Source organism: Apus apus, chromosome 22, assembly GCF_020740795.1.
Source record: "Apus apus isolate bApuApu2 chromosome 22, bApuApu2.pri.cur, whole genome shotgun sequence".
NCBI classification, from domain to species: domain Eukaryota; kingdom Metazoa; phylum Chordata; class Aves; order Apodiformes; family Apodidae; genus Apus; species Apus apus.
In genome coordinates this window covers 2326403-2342065 of record NC_067303.1, presented here as the reverse complement: position 1 = coordinate 2342065, position 15663 = coordinate 2326403, and the positions used below count along the sequence as shown (strand labels likewise).

The 15663-nt window shown below is 50.5% G+C and overlaps 1 protein-coding gene across 1 annotated transcript in view; it reads right to left on the bottom strand.

Moving 5' to 3' along the window:
* NTM (neurotrimin) overlaps positions 1 to 15232 on the bottom strand; it is a 334211-nt gene extending 318979 nt beyond the window's left edge. Inside the window, exon 1 of the mRNA XM_051638361.1 lies at positions 15060 to 15232. Within this exon, the coding sequence (XP_051494321.1) occupies positions 15060 to 15135 (76 nt within the window). The 5' untranslated portion in view covers positions 15136 to 15232. The remainder of the gene's footprint in view (positions 1 to 15059) is intronic.
* Positions 15233 to 15663: the final 431 nt, after the last annotated feature.

Here is a 15663-nt window from a genome sequence, read left to right as displayed (position 1 = left end):
AAAAAAAGATGAAAAAAAAAAAAGATGGTGTTTTTTTAAAGCAGATGAAAGGAGAGCCCAAGGAGATGTGCATTTGACTCTCAAACACGCTCCTTCAAGTCTCCCTCAGCAGTACTTAAAGGCATTTCCAAAGCAAGACTTTATGAATGCTAAATGAACCCGGCGCCTTGTTCCTCTGCCACAAGAAAGGAAAAAACTTATCTTTTATATACAATATTTCCTTTATGGCTGACACTGTGCATCATGCACTGCTACCACCAGCCCCACTTCAGACACGAACGCGACCTTCGCAAAGTCACGGGGAGACGGCTGCCTCAGTGGGCAGGGGTCAAGGAGCCCAGCTGGGTCTGAGCAGCCACATATTGTTTCACCTGCTGCTTTCCAGGAAGGGCAAAGTGAAAAGAACACAAATGAGGAAAAGCTGAAAGTCTCACTCTCAGTCGCTGTGATCTTGGGTGCCCTGGCCAAACCTGGGACCTTCCAAAAAGGTTTCTAAAGGGGAACGCAGGTTGGGCAAGGGAATGATGAACTGGGGAGAAGCAGCAGCAACCTGGCAAGTCAGGAGGACAAGGGAGAAAATGCACTGCTGACCATCCAGCCCTGCAAACCATCTCTACCACCACCTCTGCCTCACAAAGGGATGCTGGTGGGGTCATCTTTTGGGTTTCCAGCACCCAAACTCTCCCTAATTTTCAGAAAGGAAAAGCAACAAACACATCAAGGCATTCAGCATCTGAGCACCTTTGGCCATCTGGGTCACTTGGTCAAGAACACACAACACTCCTGCAAATGGAGCCAATAGCTTGAGGAAGGGCCAGGACTACTCAGTGCCCTCATTGCAGGATTTTCAGCAGGACCATGGACCCTTCCCTACCTGGGAAATGTGAGAGAAGAGCATTCAACTTCACACATAACACTCTGGGAGGAAGCTGGTTCACGCTCTTAGGAAAACACCCACCCAAAGAAAGTCTTGGGAGATTTAATTAGTGACTGTCTGTGCCATTTGAGCTTGTTAGGTGCTATATAATTGCTAAATATTATTATTATCTCTGCAGGTACAGCAGTTTGTTAGGATAATGATAGTGATTGACATTTCCCTGGCATCTTTCATCCCAACCAGATCCCATTTTACTCTATTATAAAGCACTGCTCTGCCTTGATTCTCCATATGTCTTCAAACTGTCAACAAGATCATCGCTGGTTCTGCCTTGTCAAAAAATGTAAAGGCACGAAGTGACTCAGGCAAGTTCATGGGCTGGATGAGAAGCTGAGCAAGGACCAAGTCAACTGTGTTCAAGAATACAAGTTACACAGGTATACATATGGTATAGACAGAGATATATGGGCTCCACTTCCACAATAACATGGAGCAAAGCTGCAAGAATTGTTCCTGTGCGTACCACCACCAAAAGCTTCCCTAGTCCTTCCCTGTCCCCCCTCCTGGCAGGCAGCAGCAGGTACCACAACCCAACCACCACTTTGAAAAATATATTCCAGAGATAGCAAAGCAGAGGGGCCACCGAGTGATTAATTGGAGACTATCAGTTTGGGATAGGTCTCTAAATTCTCATTAAGTCAGGTGCTGAGGCATTGCACATTAATCCAGAACATTTCCCCTTCGGCCCAAACAAATAAATAACTCTTGTATAATTCAGGAAGAATTGGGTGGAGCCATCTCTTCCCCTCTCTCTCTTTCCAACTAACCAGTGAATAAAACATCGCCCGCAAATCTATTAGGCTAATTTTAAATCCTGACAATTTAGCAGCACTTCAGCAAGATAAGAGCCATTTATTAAAAGCCACAGTTCATTAAGCCAAATGCTGCTGGCGTATTTACTCAGAGAAATGGGGCTGGGCTCAGCTTTCACCAAGACCAGAACTCCCCAAAGGAGCAGAAGTAAACCTGTTTCACCCCAAAAGAGAAGTCAGCACAAGTCTTCACCCACCCCGAGCCCATGTGGGATGTCTTGCTGAGTAATGCATGATCATGAAACAGGAGTCATGGGATGCTTTGTGAGTTTATCACCCAAGGCTATGAAAAGTCTCCAAGAGCTCTGTCAGAAAAGGAGCTCACATGGCTTCATGCATTGCAGCAAACTTCTGCAAAGCCATGCACCCCCACACTGGGGACTCCTCCTGAATGGCTCAAGATCAGAATCTGGATGGGACACACCCCACTTAGAACCCATTCCCATTTATGGTGAGCACAGATTGACTTCAGAGAGGGGGTGACTACTTCCCACAGTAAGCCAAGAAAGGGCCACTTAAGGAGAGCTGCTCCTTGCCAAAAGCTACCAGAACTTTCCTTCCTCCAAGCTGCCACCCAACGTCTCTGCTAAGCCCCTTCTGCTGTGCCCTTGCATCAGCACCCAGAGGGCCTGGGGCTGTGACAGTGACAGCCAGTGCTTTGGGACACAGGGAAAGGGCTCAAGGCTTTGTGCCTCCAGGGTCGCAGCAGGAAAGAGGAGATGGACTCACCACTGAGAGTAGCCCGGCTCTCTGGGAACTGGAATTGTTGTTAATCTTCACAAGGGGTGTTTAATGCTCCACCCAGACCACGATGCCAAGGGGATGCAATAACCACCACCTGTCAAACCAAGCTACACGAGCCTACCTTCGTCTGCCCAGCAAGGATGTGTGGCAGGACAACCCGGCAGAGCCCTCCCAAGCTGCGCCAGCCCCAGTGAGCTTTGTTCCCCCCTCCAGACACCACTTGCTGCAGGGCTCCCAGCAGCACACGGGTCTCTGCAGGTAGGGAGTGACTGCAAGGGGCTCAGTGGTACCCGAGGGATGGAGCCAGGAGGGGGGGAGCTGTGCCAGCATCACTGCGAGGAGCAGGCAGCAGAGGGCAGTGAAAAAATCCCATCTGGCAGAGTTTGTGAATGTAATTCATTCCAGCGGGAGACGTCCAAGAGACTTTATCAAGTGCAATTGTCCCACTGCGCCTTTCACCTGCACACACTTCCAAGACAGTCTGGAGTCACTACAGAGTTTCCCTTTACAGTCAGAGCTGAAAGGAGCATTATAAAGGTGAATTAACATTTAAAAAGAATGTAAAAAACCCAGAACTGTTCTAATGATGATTAATGGGAAGCTATAAGGGAGGCCATGACCTCCTAGTGTCATTAAATGGATTGGCAGGTTTCTGAGCATTAATTATAAATAGCCACAGGAGTTCGAGTGCTTAGCAGAATGATGATAAATCCATGACACAGGCAGAGGGGACAAGGAGCCAGGAGCACAGGGGAACACACGTGCCTGCATGTGCATGCACATGGCTTGGTGTGCAAGGAAATACGGGTTTGCACGTGTGTTACGTGCAGGAGAGACAGGAAGCAAGAAAGTGGAAATGAGTCTGCCTGATCATGCTTCTGTATTTGGGTGGATACAAGGATGGAGATCAAGCAACAAATGGGTAAATGATAAATTAGGCACTGCCAGTCAATCACATTTTCTAAATGTTTTATATCCCAAAAGCTATAACAGCAATATTCCTTTCTAGCCTTATTGGAGCCATTTCTGTAAGGCAATCACATCTGTTTCCTCAGGGATTTAAGCTGAACTGTGCCTTGGCTTTTTTTTTTTTTCCTCCCTTTTTTTCCCCTCCCCTTTCTATTTACTCTCTAGCCTGCTACCAAAGAAGGGTCAGAGCATGCATACAAATAGGGAGGAGGACTGAAAACCAAACAACCCTAAACCAGTGGCCAGTGATGATGAACAGACAAGAAGTGGTTGCAAACTTCCCCAAATTCCTCAGCCCATTAACAAAGAAATGGCTGCAATAATCAGGGACCACCTGGATTTGGAATCAGTCAGCTTTTATGGTTAATGTTTCCTTCATTTTAAGATGCATTATTCCACAATTGAATTGATATTATGGAGATCTGCATCCCAGGGCACTGCTGTGCTATACTTAGGGATGTGCCTGGGATTTGCAGTGCCCGACCAAGGGATCACTGGGTGTGAGAGCCCTTGGGAAGCTCCTCACCAATAAAAGCCCAAATCACTCCTTGAACACCACAGGGACCCAGGGGCACTGCCACAAAGGTCTGTTGCTGCACAAAGCAGAAGGTGAGTTTTCACAGGATGAAGACAGGAGTTCATTGCAAAGGGGGTATCTGCAAACTCTCAGGGCCCTGGGACTGTGGGGCTGAATAAATACCTGGGATGAATGAGTGAGGACCCGGGCAGAGCTCAATAATGAGCTCTCCCAGCAAACTGTATCAAGTGCAGAGGGTGAAGGCCTTTCTTGTTGCCAATTAAGGGAACAAAAGGCTCTGGGTGAGAAGCCAGAGGGGCAGCCTCGTGCCTTGGCACCCAGAATCCCCCCCTTAGCTCTCAAGATTCCTCTCAGACCCTGCTTAGCTCTCTGCACCAGCAGCTACATCCCATCACCCAGCACAGACAGCAGCCCAGGTACCCAGCCACAGGGCACTTCCATGGGCATTGGGATTTCTATTTTCTCCAGCACTTCTGCAAACTGCTATTTCAGCCCCTGCCCATTCTATGGGGAAGTAAAAGCAGGAGCCAAAATCCCCTCCACCAAAATTAAAAATATTCCTGCTTCTATTTAAAGTATCATTACCTTGCAGGGCTCTTCAGGGGGAAGCACTATTTCAACTGATTGGAAAGTGGTGGCGAAGGAACAGGTTCTCCATACAATTTTCTTCATATCCTATTAGTTGCAATACAATTACAGTGAATACATCAATTCTTAGTCCCAGCAGCTCCTGGAAGGAGCCACCTATTAAAAGCTGGCTTATTAATGGAATTGTACATCCAGGATTAATCGGGCCGTGTTGGCCATTTCCATTTCTCACTCCACAAGTGCTTTTGTTTGCTTAATAGGCTGAAGTAACTTGAGAATGACACAACTTAGAGCTTCCCCCATTTGCTGTGCAGATCGCCAGCAAATTTAATAGCACTTTCCTTTCCAGTACAGCTCTGGGATAAAACCTGGCACATGGCATGAGGGAAATCCACGCAGCAGGGTGGGGAGAGGGAGAAGGAGCTTTCTGCCTTTCACAGAGACAGCAAGGGGAGACCCCTAATTGATTTAAGCTTTAAAACCCCACGGGAATTTGCAATACCAAAAACAACTGCCAAAGCCAGCAGGCTGGATGAGAGCCAGGCTACCACTGCAATATCTTTTCACAAGAGCTTTGAAAGCCTCCAGCCAACCCAAAGAGCATCCTCCTCCTGCAGCCCTCCCCTGGAAGTCCCACCAGACCACAACTGTGGGAGACCAGCCCCATTCCCAGACATCATCCTCAGAGTTTGAAGGCAGAACCACTGTCTCCCAGCACAGATATTCCTGTGGCAGCAAAGTCAATGCATGTTGAAGCATGGTAATACAGTATGACTTTTCCCTTTAATGGAATTTTTCTAGCCCACTAGGAAAAAAAGACTCCATTAGCCATACTACAAAGGCTCCTTCTTATTAGTATTTTAGAACAGTGGCAAAAACATTTCTTGAATCTAATTATTGCTGACAAATATGAAAATTGAAATCAAAGTTAAATTTTCAGCTACAGTGCCTCGTTCGGCAGCAGCTCGCCGGCTCCCAACTACTGCATCAACACATTTATTCTGCTGAGGAGGCTGCAGAGACTCGGCCCTTCCACCCCCTCCAGCCCACCCCTCCATCTTCAGAGACATTAACTCTGACATATTCATCTCAACAGCCGGGGCTGCGTAACCAACTTCATGTTTACCAGGCACACGCAGCCGACAGATTGGAGCGAGGCTTGTATGGGCTGAAGAAGAAAAGGCCTTCTTCTTCTTCTTCTTTTTTTTTAATTTACTTTTATTTATTTCCAACTTCGCTCTCTCCCACCTCTTTCCAACCTGATCTCAAAAAGGAGCTGCTGGATGATTTTAAATTCCTCCAGATAGAGGATCTGAAAGGGAGGGGAGAGTGGAAGGGGGGAGAAAAAAAAAAAGCCTCGTCAACATATTTCCTTTCTCCCACCTCCCCCCAACATACTGTAAAAATCAATCCCCTTTGTCATTTTGCTCTGCTTGTGTGAATGTTTAATGGCTGTCGAGGGAGATAATGATTGCTGCTAGGAAATTCATTTCAGATTTGCTATTTATAAAGTACTTGGTGCTCAGGTGGGAAATTAACATAAGGAAGGGGGAAAGGGACCGAAGCAGGGAAAAGAAACGCAGCAGGAGAGGAGGGATGAGGTGCTGCGGGGCTGGCTGGAAGGGGCCAGCACCCAACCAGGATTTGCATCTGTTCCCATCTCTCCTGGGAAAGAGGGAAAAAGGCTTGCAACATGGCAGGATGGCCACGCTGGGGACATGTGGGTGCTCCCGAGCACCACCAGCTCCTTTCCAGCATGCAAGGGATGCAGAGCCAGGGTTATCAGCCACACAACTGGTGCTGATGTCCCTCGTACACCAGCAGCCAAAAAACCTGACCCCCGCCAGCATCACCCACAGTTTGTACCCCCGCTCCCTCTCCAGCCTCCCACCCCAGACCCTCACCCCTCCAGATTAACTGCAAGTCTCCTCCAGGCTCCCCCTCCCCACAGAGCCCAACCACCTGTTGCCACATGTTGGACTTTTTGAATCCCAGGGAATTCCCACCCGTGGCACAGCCAGATCCTGTCCAGCCAGCGGTCCCGCACGTCGCCAGTGAGTTGCTAATTCTGTGCCTCAGAAGTTGCTTTTCACGTTCTGATTTTTCAATAATAGGCTTGGTATGAATCCCTTAAGCTTCTGAAATAAGCTGAAAACCGCTTTTCCAGCCATTTACATAAAAACAAGTGGATCAGAAGGAGTAATCATAGTTTATGCATTATTTGGGGGCTTTGGAGCTGGCTGCTAATATGAAGTCAGGTTTTGAAGCCCAAAACATACAGTGGGAAGTGCTGACACACAGAAAAGCAGCACAAAAGGTAAACAGTAAATAATACAAATTTTTAAATGTTGTCTTCAATGACAGGCAGCTTTGGCTTCGCCACTCCCTCAGCCCCTAGTGGATCCCACTACTCCCTGTCAGCCTTGTTCCAGAAAGGGCTTCATTAAGGGAGATGTCACTCAGGCTAAATCCAAATTCACCTCTTGCCAACCAGCCCTGCCACTCTCCTTGGTCTTGGCCCACTATCAAAAACCCCGGTGCTGGCTTTGGGGATTGACTTAGCAAAAAAAAGAGTCTAACACAGACAACTTCTGATCTATAAATACCATCTGTCCTGCAGAAATGGAATAAAGCTACAGAACAACCAAACCAACCCAGGAACTTAGCACTATTCACCACCTAATTCCTACTAGAGGAGGGAAAAAAAGCCCATTTAAACATTGAGATAACATTACAGTATTAATGAACCTTGCTTTGCTTCAAGTGCTTGACATGCTTCCAACGAGGCGGGTCAAATTTGGCTTTCAAACCAGTTCTTTAAGTCAAGAACACCATTTCTGGCAAAATCAAAACATTAGCAGAAGACCTGTTTTGAAGAAAGAACAATAAAAAATGTAACAAGGCTCGAGACTCCAGGCTCTTTTGATACCAAGGGAATGCAGCCTTCGGATCTTTTTTTTTTTTTTGTTTGAAATCACTTCACAACTTTGCACAAAAAGCTTCTGCAAGCTCTGAACCAGAACAAAAAATACTTCAAAATCAGCCCCTATTACTTCAAAATCAACCCCTGTTTCCCCCAGAATTTATTTTCATTGGGAATTTGCAAATGTTCTGTTTTATTCCATGTTGGAACAAAACAAAAGCCACTCTTAGTTCCTAATATTACACAATTTTCTGTGGCATTTCTTACTTCTCAGCAGTTGCTGCCTCCCATTGCAAGTCACAGGAGGTTGCCAATCAGCCATGCAGGTTGAGCACGTGGGGTTTTACAAACTCCTTTTCCAAGCTAAGCCAAGGTTTCCTCATGCCCAGTGATGTACAGTTACACAGCAGGGGAAAGACCCCATTTTCCAGGCAAATCCAGGTTAGCTAGAGCAGAAAAGAGGGAAAGATGGCTGTGGAGTGTGTGGCCAAGTGAGGAAGAGGAAGGACCACGCAGTGAGGCCAAATCGCTGCAGGATAAGTGAAGAATGTGAACACAGGACCTGCGTCTCAGAGCAGGACATTCAGGCTCTTAGCATCTTTTCTGCTCCTTCCCTGCAAGCCAGACCCACTGTGGCTCCAAACCTGGCATGAGCCACAGCTCTCTGGATGGAGGGAAGTGCCCTCGCACAAGGTGCTGAGCACCTTTGCACCCCACTGATGCTGGGGTCCATCCACCTCCAGAAGGTCCTCAGTGCTGCACTGGGACTTTCTAGCTTGGCAGCAGCTCCATCCCCCTGTCTCTGTGGGAAGGCAGAGGATGCTGTGCCAGCTTCCACCACCACCTCCCCGGTGCTTTAAAGGGAATCCTCCAAGCACCACTAATTTATGCACACCGAGTCCCCAGGATCCTGGCTTCCCCGCACAGCAAAGCATTCCAGGCTCCTGGGCTGCAGGGAGCCCTGCTCAGAGGGCCTTTTTGGCTTCTCCTGATTAGTAAGCAAAGCATGTGGGAGGTGGAGGAGTCAGAGGAAGGGAAAGCAGGGGGGGAGGATGCCAAGAACCAAACACTGCCTTTAGTCGGAACAGTCATCGGGACAAGGGGGTCAGAGGGTCAATTAATTTACAGCAGCTTTCAGCAGTGGACATATTAACTGTAAGAACATCAAAAATCCATGATACCCTTCTTGGCGGGAGATAACAGAGGATGGTGAAGGCAGCACCTCTGATTTATTATTAACCAAGAGCAAGGTGCATGTGTGGGGAAGGAGGAGGGAGGTGGCCAGCTCTGGTGGGCTGGCAGCCCCAGCTCCACAGGTGCAGGGAGCAGGGCGTGTGCTGTGTCTGCAGGCTGCACCAGCACCTGCAAAATGGCTCCAGGCCCTTGGGATTCAGGTGCCCCAAGAGACACAGTGACAAACAGCTCATCCTTTACAATCTAATTTATTATTTTTTACTATAAAAGCTACTAAAGGCATGGAGGGACCCGTGTGCGGAGGTGTGGGATGCTGGTTGAAGATGGGAAATGGCAGTTCAGCTTGGGCTTCCCCTACAGAAGCCCAAAACCTGGAATCATGCTCATTTTGGCCCCTGTTTGAAACTAAGAGCTTAACTCCAAGTCTCAGCTCCAAGCCTTTGCCATGAACATCTGAGATGGGTCATGTTTGGCTTCCACTAAGTCTAATGAGAGTCTTACCACTGCACATCAAAGGAACACCACCACCAGTAACACACAAAAAATAAATAAAATCCCATTTATCTCCTTTAAAACGTTGCTCTAATAAGGCATTCCTTCAGCTGGGGACCAAGCAAAGGAAATTTTTCCCTCTCCTGCCACTATTGAAGTTTGGGAAGGAAAGAGAGATGCAAAAGAGGGTTCTTTTTTTTTTCTCATCCCCACAGCCAGAAAGATACTCCCCAGGTGCTTCCTAGGCTGAGGAGGAAGACTGGAGCCCACCTCTGCTGTCTGCTTGTGAGTTGCCTGGGAAGCAGGCTGGTGAGCTCTCCCCCTCCACCCCAGTTTATCACAGAAAACAGCAAGCCCTGCTTTGCTAACTTGACCCAGATCTGTCAACTGATCAATTTTTTCCCCATAGGGAAAATATAAAATAGGGGGGAATCACAAATATGGATATTTTTAACAAGAGCAGCAAGAAAAATACATGAAGCAGACACTTCTGATATTGAATGCACTTGTCTCGTGCTCACATTGGGGCTGGCACAAGAGGAAGGCAGAAAAACTCTAAGCCAGGCTTACTATCATGGTCAAAATGCCTATATGGATAAGGAAAAAGTAGGTTTTGCTGAGCACTAGGATGTCCCAAACTGGCTGCAGACTCCAGAGCTTCCAGCACCACCAAGTCTTAGAAAGAGGGTAGATGGCTCTGTGTTGAACGGGTTGGGATGGTCCCTATGATGCTTCAGAAACCCAGTTGTACCAGGGGAGGTTCTTCCAAGCTCACAGCCACACCTGATCTCTAATTGTCAAGTTCATCTCCTTTTGGCTGGGCAGCAAGTCCCATCCCAAATGTGGGGAAGGCTGACCAGTCCCTTACCTCCTTGACTATGCAGCCCAGGTCTGCTTCACTGCCTCCTCACCTCTCCCACTCTGGATACCCACAGCCACTTCCATTTTAGGAACAGTAAAAGCAAGTGTGTGTCCTGAAATGCGTGGCAGTGTGCAGGACCCTGTACAGCCCTGTTCCCCAGCTGGGGCTTTCTAAAGCTGTTGCAGCTACAGCATGAACCAGCTCCAGTGTGTGTCCCTCATCACACCACACTATGAGGTATCTCATTACAGACAACAACTCCTCTGACAGAGATCTCTCCGTGTACACACCATAGAGCAACCACAGGTTTACTCCTTGCTAGTATCTGAAGGGGCTCCAGGAAAGCTGGGGAGGGGCTTGGGACAAGGGCAGGGAGGGAGAGGACAAGGGGGATGGATTAAAACTGGAAGAGGGAGATTGAGGTGAGGCATGAGGAGGGAATTCTTTGCTGTGAGGGTGGTGAGAGCCTGGCCCAGGCTGCCCAGGGAAGCTGTGGCTGCCCCATCCCTGGCAGTGTTGAAGGGCAGGTTGGATGGGGTTTGGAGCAACCTGGGCTGGTGGGAGGTGTCCCTGCCCATGCAGGGGGATTGGGACTTTAAATTGGGAGTTGGAATCTTTAAGGTCCCTTCCAACCCAAACCATTCTGTGATACTATGATATGATTCTATGATACTCTCTGCCAGCCCACTGCTGCATGAGCAGAGTAGAGGAGGGATGCTCCTGGGGAAGCAGCAACACCACATGCATGCAGAACCCTGCATGCAACACTGCCCAGAGAGCCCACAGCAAAGCCATGGACCAAACTGAGATCCTAAGCACCAACCCAGCATTTTAGGTGCCATCCCACGTTTCTGAGCAATGCAGCCTGATTTTTAACGCATCTTTACAATGGCAAAGGTCTGCCTGGGTCCCTGTTTGCTCTGCTGAGTCTAAAAATGTCCCAATTAATCCCATGCAATGGCCTGATTTCCAGAGGTGCTGGATACCTGCTTACAGCTTTGGTTAAAATCAACAAGAATGACAGATGTTCAGCAAAGCTCCAAATCAGGCCATTGAGTAACCAGAGTGCATTCCCCTCCTTTATGTACTACATATAACTGGGTTATCTAATCATGTAGGTATTGATTATTACTGTTATTACCTATTAAATAGCTCTTTTCTGCTGTTGGGGTGAATATCACATTTTATTGACCTGCACAGTAACTATTAACCACCACAAAGCCACATCTAATATTTTCCCCAGGGAACAATAAATCCGGGTGTTCACAGAAAGATGTCAATACACGTAATTTTTCTTATACACATTCATTAGTGCAATTACCTTCTTGCATGAACTGCCAGAAGGTTTCCCCTCCTGCATCTGCCAAGAAAAAGTCCTCCTGGGATGCACAGCCCCGACCCACAAGGTGATCCCAAATCCTGCCCTTCCTGAGGGGAAGCAGCCAGCTGCACCTCCCTGTGGATGTGTCTCCAGGCCAGATCCAGCCTTTTCATCACCCAGCAGCACAGCCCATGTTTTGGTTTGGGAATTATCTGCAACCCAGCCACATCAACAGTGCGAATAATTCTTTTGGATGAGGAACACTCTATGTACGATGTTGACATATGCTATTATTTTACATACCTATTTCAGCTTGTATGCTTATTAGAATAAGGTCTTTATGCTAATTTGTAAATCAAATTCCCATAATTCTTGGCTTACTGATGCTAAAGGCCCAGCTAAATCTCCTATGACCTTTTAGCCTGGTTAATCCTTTCACACATGGTTGAGTGAAGAGGTTTCTTCTCTCTTCCACTCCTGAGGGCTGGGGTGGAATTTTTGCTCAAGCTCTCCTCTTCCTCTAGAAATCCAGGTGGGTGGGAGTCGGGGACACCAGGTACACATGAGACCATCTCTCTACTTCAAAACATGGAAAGAGGGAAGAGAAAATGCCACTGGTTCCTTAAATATGCTGTAGATAATAATTGCTGCTATTTATAAATCATACAGAAGAGACACAGCAAATACAATGAGAGCTGTGTTGCCAAACAGCCACTCACTGCCTAATGCCTGGGGCTATCCCAGCCCTCTGCAGCCTCCCTCTTCCCAGCTCCTTCTCCCAAGACATGGCTGGTCCTTAGGTTGGCTCTGTCCTTCTCACATCCCACTCTCATAGAGATGCAGCATCCAAGCAAGTGCCCTGACCTTGCTCTCTAGTACCAACACCCAGGATCAGCAGCTCCCTTGGGAACAGCAGCACTGACGTGCCTAAAACCCTGCTGGAGGTTTCAGGGCTCAGATTCTCCTTCCTAATGGTCACAACACTCAATAATTCCCATTTCAGGGGCACATTTCCAAAAACCAACAGTGAATCTGCAAAACTTGGAGGACCTATGGCTGTTCACACAAATGCAGATGGTCAACCACTTACGCATTATCCCACTTCATGCTCCACTTTGCTCTCAAGCACACTCACAAACCACTTTTCTTACTGTTTGTTTGGCTGTAAATAGGTAAATGACCTGGAGTATTGATGAACTGCTGCAGAGGGCAGCACAGATCTCTTCAGCTATTTGTAGTAGATTTGTGCAAAACAGTTTTCCTGCATGACAATAATTTTTGCATTTTCAAACACCAGCCAGCTCCACTCTTGTAAACCAAGGGACAGAGAAAAGTTGCTAGAAATTCAAAAAATAGTGTGAAGACCAGAGGAGTTTATGCAGCAGCAGCACCCTGCAGATATTCTGCCTGCCTACCTATATGTTGTTACCTTTGGGGCTGAGTGACCCCCAGTTTTTCAAATGCTCTTTAGAAAGCTTTTTGCTAAAAAGCAACATTATTTTTGCTGGGTGTCATTTTTTTAATGACTCTTCTAAAGACAATTATGCAAGAAAACCTCCTGGGAGGACTCCCTCCCTCCAGCAACCCAGCGCAGCCAACATCTTCCAGCCTAAAAAAGGCCCAAACTTTTCACTGCCAAACACTTTGCCCAACACCCCACGGCTCTGCCCTGGCACCCCTGGCCCGAGGTGCAGCACAGCTCCCTGCTTCCCTTCACCCCAGCTGTAACTCAGGGACTTCTGGCACCCACATCAGCTTCCTGCAAGGCAGAGGGTTTGACCTGCACAGTAGGGGGGGGGATTTGTGCCTAGGGAGGCAGCACGTTCCTCCTCACTGCTCTGCTGCTGAGGAGAATAAAAATAAATAAAGAAAAACAAACAAACAACACAATGCCAAACTACTTGCTGGTCTGTAAGCTTTGATGAGAGAAGGAAGAGGAAGGATGAGTGATGGCCAGAGGCAGGGAATAACACTGCAAGGAAGCCAAGTCAGGAGCCAAAAGCATTAAAAAAAAAAAAAAAAAAAAAAAAGACAGTACAAATTCTAAGTAGGAGAAATGAGGAGGGGAAGGGCAGCTTCATCCCCCTCCTGGGAACCCCAGACCCTCAGCACCCCACCTGGGCTCCCATCCCTAGGAAACCCTCCGGGGAGCCGGGATGCAGGGATGCCAGCATCCTGAGCAGTTCATGCGAGGAGCAGCAAGCCTAGGAGTAGGAGAGAGCTTGGGAAGGGAGAGAGGGAGGAAGGCGAAGAGGAGAAAAGCCGCGCGTGTGAGGTGCATGCTAAGCAGCCCGTGCCGGTCGATACGGCAGGGATGGCTCCCCGCAAGAGCGGGCCCAGCCGGCCCAGGAGAGAGAAGTTTGAGCGGAGATGGCAGCTGGCCATGCCCCCCCGGCTCCACTGGCACCCCCAGCCCGCGTCAGGCAGCCCCCAGCCCCGCGCAGGCAGGGGCTTCGCAGCCCACCGGAGTTTTGCTGCAGAGCACCTCGGCTGGGGGGGACCCGGCAGGGCCGGTGCGGGCAGGTGGGTGCCCAAAGCCCGTCCCAGCCCTTGCTGGGCACCGGGGCAGCTCAGATTGCTGCTACCAGCTGCTGGCTGCTCTCTCTTCCCCCGCGCAGAAGAAGGGAGCATCCATCCCCCCCCCGGGAGTGCATCCATTCCGCTCGGGGGTGCATCCAGCCCCCGCAAAGCCCCGCTCCCCGGCCGGAACCCCGGATACTATCGGCGATGGAGCCGGGCACATCCCGGGCACGATGCAATGCAGCCCCCGGCCGCATCCCCCCTTCCCATCCTGAGCTCCCCGAGCGGCCCGCTGCAGGATGCACCGCCCCCCCTCCTCCCAAGGAGGTAACCCTGCTCCCACAGCCCCTCCAGATGGCTGCGAGGAGACTAACGCAAGCTGACAGGCTCGGCGCTCCCGGCCAGATGGGGCTGGCTCCTGCCTCCTTCTTCCCCCTCTTCTCCCTTCCCTTTTTTGCTCTTTTTTTTCCTTGCGCATCCGCCCCTTTCCACCCCTAAGCACCATCCCCTGGGGTGGGAAGCGCCGTCCTCGCCCGGGACAGGTTGGACAAGGACTTCCCAACTCCCCAGCCTGTGGCTGCACCGAGTTTTTGGGACGACCTTGCAGGCGGGTCCGACAATGCAAAACGGGGAGGGGGGGCAGCACAGAGGGGAGTTCCGACCCCCCCACACACCCCAGTCTATTCGGTGCATTCCTCCTGCAGGAGCTAAGTTGAGGCAGGGTCGTTCCGCACCGGCTCCCCCCCAAAAAAATGCCAGCACGGATCGTGCTGCGCCATGGTACAAGTTCCCAGCGCACCGGCAGGAGGGAGCGCGAATCGGGAGATGCCGCCGCGCCGGACCCGCACCCGCACCCGCCGCAACTCCACAGCGGGCTGGGGACTCTCTCTCCCAGCACTGCCCCCGCTCTGGGGGCTCCTCACAGTCGTGTGTGTCCCCCCCGAGTCCTCCGGACGGTGCTGCCGTAGGGCCGCGCACCCTCCGCACGCCTCGGCTGCATCCCCCCGCAGCATCATCCCCCCCGCAGCATCATCCCCCCCGCAGCATCATCCCCCCCGCAGCATCATCCCCCCCGCAGCATCACCCCCCGCAGCATCACCCCCCGCAGCATCATCCCCCCGCAGCATCACCCCCCGCAGCATCATCCCCCCGGCACTACCTTGGGAGAGGAGGAGAGCGGCCATCCCGGCGAAGATCACCCAAGAGACGGGGTGCTGCATGTTCGCCTGGGCCATGTTTCAGCGCGGGCTGCGTTCGTCTCCCCTCCTTCCCCACTCACTGCCTGGCGGGGAGAGATTTAAAATCCAGCGTTTCCCGGAGCAAAGCGCAGGAACGGGGAGGGGGGGGGGGGGGGGGGAAGGAAAAGGGGGAGGAAGGAAAAAAAAAAAAAAAAAGGAAAATAAAAAAGAGCGCTGTAGGGTGGGGGAGGGAAAAAACCCAAAAAATAAAAAAAAAAAAAGGGGGGAGGGGGGAAAGGGGGTCGGAAGGGGTTGCAAGGTGTGAGGGACAGGCGCTGCCGTGCCCGCCGCTCCGGCCCGCACACGCCGCCCGGCTGCAACAGCCGCGGGCCGCGCACGCAGCCCGCCCCCGCACCGCGCTCATTGGCTGCGGCCCCCCCGCACCCCCGGCATCGGCACGAGCCCCCCGCACCGCACCCCGGCATCGGCACGAACCCCCGCACCCCCGGCATCGGCACGAGCCCCCCGCACCGCACCCCGGCATCGGCACGAACCCCCGCACCCCGCCACTGGCAACCCCCCCCC